This window comes from Chiloscyllium plagiosum, chromosome 5 (assembly GCF_004010195.1).
Source record: "Chiloscyllium plagiosum isolate BGI_BamShark_2017 chromosome 5, ASM401019v2, whole genome shotgun sequence".
NCBI classification, from domain to species: Eukaryota; Metazoa; Chordata; class Chondrichthyes; order Orectolobiformes; family Hemiscylliidae; genus Chiloscyllium; species Chiloscyllium plagiosum.
In genome coordinates this window covers 115309918-115317473 of record NC_057714.1, presented here as the reverse complement: position 1 = coordinate 115317473, position 7556 = coordinate 115309918, and the positions used below count along the sequence as shown (strand labels likewise).

The 7556-nt window shown below is 42.9% G+C and overlaps 1 protein-coding gene across 4 annotated transcripts in view; it reads left to right on the top strand.

Moving 5' to 3' along the window:
* Nucleotides 1-7556, top strand: part of dlec1 (DLEC1 cilia and flagella associated protein) — a 186422-nt gene that overhangs the window by 72659 nt on the left and 106207 nt on the right. For all 4 annotated transcript variants that reach the window (XM_043690852.1, XM_043690850.1, XM_043690851.1 and 1 more), the window contains one exon: nucleotides 4066-4239. In XM_043690852.1, coding sequence (XP_043546787.1) covers nucleotides 4066-4239 — 174 coding nt within the window. The remainder of the gene's footprint in view (nucleotides 1-4065; nucleotides 4240-7556) is intronic.

Sequence of the window (7556 nt, the reverse complement as noted above, 5' to 3'; positions counted from 1 at the left end):
GAAGGTTGGTGGAGTTGTGGATAGTGAGGAGGGCTGTTGTTGGCTGCAAAGGGACTTAGATATGATGCAGAGCTGGGCTGAGGAGTGGCAGATGGAGTTCAACTCTGTCAAGTGTGAGGTTGTCCATTTTGGAAGGACAAATAAGAATGCAGAATACAGGGTTAACAGTAGGGTTCTTAGTAGGTGGAGGAGCAGAGGAATCTTGGGGTCTATGTTCATAGATCTTTGAAAGTTGCCACTCAGGTGGATAGAGCTTGTAAGAAGGCCTATGGTGTATTAGCATTCATTAGCAGAGGGATTGAATTCAAGAGTCGTGAGGTGATGTTGCAGCTGTATAGGACCTTGGTAAGGCCACATTTGGAGTACTGTGTGCAGTTCTGGTCGCCTCATTTTAGGAAAGATGTGGAAGCTTTGGAGGGGGTGCAGAGGTGATTTACCAGGATGTTGCCTGGAATGGAAAATAGATGGTACGAGGATAGGTTGAGAGTGCTAGGCCTTTTCTCATTGGAACGACGAAGGATGAGGGGTGACTTGATAGAGGTTTATAAGATGATCAGGGGAATAGATAGAGTAGACAGTCAGAGACTTTTTCCCCGGGTACAACAGAGTGTTACAAGGGGACATAAATTTAAGCTGAAGGGCGGAAGGTATAGGGGAGATGTCAAGGGTAGGTTCTTTACCCAGAGAGTGGTGGGGGCATGGAATGCGCTGCCTGTGGGAGTGGCAGAGTCAGAATCTTTGGTGACCTTTAAGCGGCAATTGGATAGGTACATGGATAGGTGCTTAAGCTAGGACAAATGTTCAGCACAGCATCGTGGGCCGAAGGGCCTGTTCTGTGCTGTATTGTTCTATGTCCTAAGTGACCAATGGAGAGCACAAGAGTGAATCAATGGATGTTGTGCATCTGGACTTTCCAAAGGCTTTTGACAAGGTTCCACACAAGAGATTAGTGAGGAAAATTAAAGCTCATGGTATCGGAGGTCATGTAATGACATGGCCGGAGAGTTGGTTGGCAGACAGGAAGCAGAAAGTTGGAATAAATGGGTCCTTTTCAGAGCAGCAGGCAGCGACAAGTTGGGTACTGCAAGGTTCAGTGCTGGGATCCCAGCTGTTCACAATATACATTAGCAATTTGGACGAAGGAACTGAATGCAACATCTCCAAATTTTCAGACAACACTAACCTGAGTGGCAGTGTGTTCTGTGAGGAGGCTGCTAAGAGGGAGTGGCACGGTGGCTGAGTGGTTAGCACTTCTGCCTCACAGTGCCATTGACCTGGGTTCAATTTGCACATTCTCCCCATGTCTACATCTAGTTCCTCCAGGTGTTCCGGTTTCCTCCCACAGTCCAAGATGTGCACCTTAGATGGATTGGCCATGCTAAATTGCACCTTAGTGTCAGGGGTGTGCAGATTAGGTAGATTAGCCATGGGAATAGGGTAGGGATAGGATAGAGGGGGTGGGTCTGGGAAGGATGCTCTTCAGAGGATTGGTGTGGTCTTAATGGGTCGTATGGCCTGCTGTAGGGATTCTATGATTCAAAGTTGCAGGGTGACTTGGACAGGTTTGCTAAGTTGGCAAATACTTGGCAAATGCAATATAATGTGGATAAATGTGAGCTTCCAAAAACAGATTATTATAGGAATATTTTAGGAAATGCTGAGGTGCAATGAGACCTGGATGTCATAGAGTCATAACAGCATAGGAACAGAACCTTCAGTCCAACCAGTCCATGCCAAACGTAATCCCAACCTAAACTAGTTTCACCTGCCTATCCCTTCAAACCTTTCCTTTTCATGTACATATCCAAATGACTCTTGAACATTGTGATTGTACCCACATCCACCACTTACTCAGGAAGTTCGTTCCACACGCAAACCACCTTCTGTGTAAAACATTTGCTACTGCTGTCTTTTTTAAATCCCTCTTTAAAATTTTTCCCCTCGTCTTGAAATCCCCCATCCTCGGGAAAAGACAACTACAATTAACCCTATCTAAAACACCCATTATTTTATGAACTTCTGTAAGGTCACCTCTCAACCTCCAACACTCCAGTGCAAAAAGTCCCAGCCTATCCAGCCTTCCTTTATAACTCAACCCTTCCATACCCGGCAATATCCTAGTAAATCTCTTCTGAGCCCTCTCCAGCTTAATGTGGAACTGTCGCTGAAAGATGGCATGCAGGTGCAGTAGGTGATGAGGAAAGCTTATGGCATGCTGGCCTTCATAGTGAGAGGATTTGAGTATCGGAATAAGAATGTCTTGCTGCAATTATACAAGGTGTTGGTGAGGCCCTACCTTGAGTATTGTGTGTAGTTCTGGTCTCCTAGTCTGAGTAAGGACATTCTTGCAATTGAGACAGTCCAGTGAAGGTTCACCAGACTGATTCCCGGGATGACGGGACTGACATAAGAAGAAAGGCTGGATCGACTGGGCTTGTACTCACTGGAGTTTAGAAGGAAGAGGAGGGATCTCATAGAAACATATAAAATCCTAATGGGACTGGGCAGATTGGATGCGGGAAGTGTGTTCCCAATGTTGGGGAAGTCCAGAACTACCAAGTCTAAGAATAAGGGATATGCCATTCAGGATTGAGATGAGGAAGAATTTCTTCACTCAGAGAGTTGTGAACCTGTGGAACTCCCATAGGAAGCTGTTGGGGCCAGTTCATTCGATATATTCAATAGGGAGCTGGACATGGCCGTTGTGGCTATAGGATCGAGGGGTATGGAGAGAAAGCAGGAGTGGGATACTGAGATTGCATGATCTGCCATGATCACATTGAATGGTGGTGCAGGCTTGAAAGGCTGAATGGCCTACTTCTGCACCTATTTTCTGTGTTTCTGTTTCTCACTATCTCTCTGGGTTTAACCCTACTAGTTTAAATCCTCCCAAGTGGCTCCAGCAAATCTCCCCGCCAGTATATTAGTCTCCCTCTAATTAAGGTGCAACTCATTCTTCTTATACAGGTTACTTCTACCCCAGAAGAGATACCAATGATCCATATCTGTGTATCCTTCTTCCCTGCACCAGCTCCTCAGCTACACATTCATCTGTTCTATCCTCCTATTTTTACTCTCACTAGCCTTGAGGACCTACATTGTAAATTCCTGCCTTATTTCCTATGTTCTCTCCTCAGAAGCTTGTCCTCTTCTCTCCCTATGTCATTGGTTCCAATGCGTACAACAACCACCAGCTGGTCTCTCTCTCCCCTTTGAGAATATTCTGCACCCTCTCCAAGACATCTTTGACCCTGGTCTGTCTGTGCCTCTGACTAGAGAGTTCCCTATCACAGCCAATCACTTGAAACCTGATATACCCCTCATCACAGTAGAGCGCGTCTCAGTACCAGAAACGTGACTGTCAGTGCTACATTCCCCGAGAGTCTATCACCTCCTACATTTTCCAAAACAGTATACTCGTTTGAGTTGGGGATAGCCACAGGAGACTCCTGCATGAATTACCTACCTCTCCTACCTTTCCTCGAGGTAACCCATCTATCTACCTGACTGTATCTGTGGTTTTTCTACCTTTGACTCTTCCTACCTTTTCTACCCCCTGACTCCTATAAATTTCTCATTGTCTCTAACTGCCACTCCAACCAATCCATGCGATCTGATAGGATTCGCAATCAAACACACTTCCTACAGACATAATCATCAGTAATGTGGAAATTTTTCCTAATCTCCTACATCCAACAGGAAGATCATATCACTCTACTCAAAACCGTCTTTGCACCTGAACAGTCTACATGTATGAAACAATGACGAAACATATGTAAGAAAGAAGCCAAAGCAGTAGATAAGTTTTTTTTACTCTGCAGTAGTTATGGTTTATTGTGCACTCATTGACAGGTGGTAAAATTCAATAATCACTTTCAGAGGGAATTGGATAAATTACTTGAGAAGAAAAGAAAATCAAAGGGGAATTGGATTAATTGGTCAGACAACTTGCACAAAAATGATAGGCTAATCATTCTATGATTAACTTGTCTCTGGTGGTGATGCATGCTGTCAAAGCATCATATTAATTGCCTTTCATTTTTCTAACTCTGTGTCACCAAACAGGTAAATTTCCAGGAGAGGGAGGCATCGTTGCTCCGGGCATGAGCTGCCAGTACACTGTCCGATTTGCTCCTGATTCACCAGCTGAATATGAGGATTTCCTACTAGTGGAGACACAGACACCCTATCCACTCGTGGTCCCCATTGAAGCCAGAAGATCTCCTCCCATATTAACCTGTGCGTAATTTTTATGGTGGGGGTGTGGTGGTGGAGGGGTGGGGCTGTTATTATGAGACAATTAACAATCAACAAACACCAAAGAATTTTCCAAGTGAGGTTCTCCTGTAGCTTTGTCAATAAAGCCCAGGAAAAAAAGTCTAAATGGTTATTACAGTAGGCATGCAGGAGAACCTTCTTGGAAATTCCCCTTTCATTTTGCAAGTGAGTCAGCTTGATACTGTTTTAATTTTCTTTATTTTTGTGACTTCCTCTTTCTTGTTACCTCCATGCCAACAATGACAAAGAGGGTGGGAAGGCTCACCGACCTTAATCTTTTTTCCAATACGTTGTTGCTTTACCGAGGATCATAGTATAGTGAAATGCCTTAAGGTTCTTTGGCACAATGATTCGTTTTGAAGTCTTCCAATATATAAATAAGCTTAGCAACCATTTGATACTGAATTGGTAATGCCCTGTAAATAGCAATGAGATGAATGAGTAATGAAATGGTATGTCTAATTGTTGACAGAAGAATGTTGTCCAAGAAACTGGGGACTATTTCTATTCAGTGTCATATAATTGTAAACTTGCATAATTTTCAGGAAGCCATTCAAGTGGAAGGAAACAAAGAAGATTATATTGGTTGTAGGGGACACTATAGTGAAGGAGATTGACATTATTCTGCATAGTACAGTTAAAGTTCAGGAGGATGTCTTGCTGATCTGGTACCGGGGTTTGGGGAACCTTCTCAGAGTTGGAGAGGATCATGCAGTGGGAGGTAGAGGATCCTGTTGTTGATTCATGTAGATACCAATGATGTAGACAAAACAAGGAAAGAGGCTCTGCACAGGCAGTCTGAGGTATGAGCCAAATTTAAAAGCGATATCTCAAAGGTAATCATCTCTGGATTATCTTCAGATAAATAATTTCTAGATTATTACCTGAGTCACAACAAATTGGATTAGGACAAATAAAATTACGGAAGTTAAAGTGTGGCTCAAAGACTAGTTCGGGGGAAGTGGGTTCCATTTGCGGAGCACTGGCACTAGTATATGGGACAGTAGAATATACAGTATATTGTTTTGGACATTCTACATCTGAAGCATGTTCCAAAAGCTGCATAACCAGTAGAGAGAGCTTTAAATTAAATAGTTGGGCAAGGAATCACATTTGTGAAGGTTTCATAAATCAGAGAGTAGAGACAAAGGAAGAGAGAAAGGTATTAATATGGGAAATCACAAACAAATGACAGAAAGAGACAGAGAATACAAATATAAGTGTAAATCAACATACAAGGTTAAAGGTTACAAAAATACTTAAAGGAAGAAAAGCAAAGGCTCTCTATCTAAATGGAATAATATTTGGTACAAGTTACCTCAGTAAACTTCTAATATATTGATTCCTGGAGTTTTTCCGATCCTCAGGAAAAATTTCACTGAGATATTTCTTCAACTGGTTTTCTTCATAGGGTATATTGTAACTCATTGAGAGAGAGTATGAGAAAACAAAAGAGATAGATAAAATTACTTCTTTCTAAGCCTATCCATAGCTGAACAATTCTCAGTCTGTAGCAAAACAGAATCCAAAAGACCACAGACTGTTGTTAGGCAATCTCCAGCACTAGACCCTTCCAAAACAAAGTGTTTTTCTCCAGCAATTAAGGAATAAAACAACTTAATTCTCTTTTAAAAGCTTTTTCCCACAAGGCCCCTTGACCTTTTCTAAACAGTAGACAATCCCAGTTTTTTTGACCTTTGACTCCTGCAGTTCAAAATGTGACGTGAAGCCTGTGAGGAAAATTCTGGTAGTGATGTCTAAATCCAGCAGGATACTGAATTTTGGCTAAGTTCAGATTGTCACTGCAGAGTTGCAGGGATGGTTTTGACCTGCACTCCAGGAACAAACATCGGAATTCCAGTTCTGAATATTGAACTGATGTCCAGTGACAGTACCTCTGTTCAATGGAGGAGCTGATCCCTATTATAAGGAGCAATTGTTGCTCTCCACCCCTGGGTGCAGCCCACTTAACTGAATGTACTCCATAGATAAAAACCATTGGGAGGGCAACATGATGCAAATAGCTGTGTTCCCTAGTAACTAACTCAAGGGTCTCAAATTAGACCCGGGGCAGAATATAAAATCTGGAATGATGTTTTACTTGATAAATTTGTATCAAACGTGCTTTTTACAGATATTATTGTACCCCACTGTGTTACCTAAAGAGAATTCATTGTGCTTGTTTGTAATCATAATGGCAACTCGATCTTTCTACAAGACAGTCATAGATTTTCAAAGTTGTTCCTGGGTGGCACGGTGGCTGAGCAGTTAACACTGCTGCCTCACAGCGCTAGGGACCAGGGTTTGATTCCAGCCACGGGCCAATACGGAGTGGAGTTTGCACATTCTTCCCCTGTCTGTGCGCGTTTCCTCCGGTTTCCCCCCCACGGTCCAAAGATGTGCAGGTTAGGTGAATTGACTATGTTAAATTACCCATAGTGTTCAGGGATGTGTAGGTTAGGTGCATTAGTTAGGGGCAATGTAAAGTAATAGGGAATGGTTTTGAGTGGTTACTGAATGGAGAGTCAGTGTGGACTTTTTGGACCAAATGGCCTATTTCCATACCATAGGGATTCAATGAATAGAGTCATACAGCACAGAAACAGAACCTTCAGTCCAACCAGTCCATGCTGAACATAATCCCAAACTAAACTAGTCCCATCTGCCTGCTCCTGGCTCATATCTGACCAGACCTTTTCTATTCATGTACTTATCCAAATGCCTTTTAAATGTTGTAATTGTATCCATATCCACCACTTTCTTAGGAATTTCATTACATATACAAACCACCCTCTGTGTGAAAAAAAAAATCCCTCATGTCTTTTTAAAATTGCTCTGCTCTCACCTTAAAAATGTGCCCCCATCTGAGGAAAAAGACAACTACCATTAATCCTATTCATGCCCCTCTTTAGAACACTTTAAGAAGCTTCTAAGAGACGTAATGTTCTATGTTCTATATGTTCTATGTAATATAAGCAATAGGGAAAAGGGGGTTCTAGATTTGGAGCAGTTGATAATGCAAACCAAACCAGCACCAAAAGTCGAAAATGTGTTGCTGGAAAAGTGCAGCAGGTCAGGCAGCATCCAAGGAGCAGGAAAATCGACGTTTTGGGCATGAGCCCATCTTCAGGAATGAGGAGAGTGTGCCAAGCAGGCTAAGATAAAAGGTAGGGAGGAGGGACTTGGGGGAGGGGCGTTGGAAATGCGATAGGTGGAAGGAGGTTAAGGTGAGGGTGATAGGCCGGAGTGGGGGTGGGGGCGGAGAGGTCAGGAAGAAG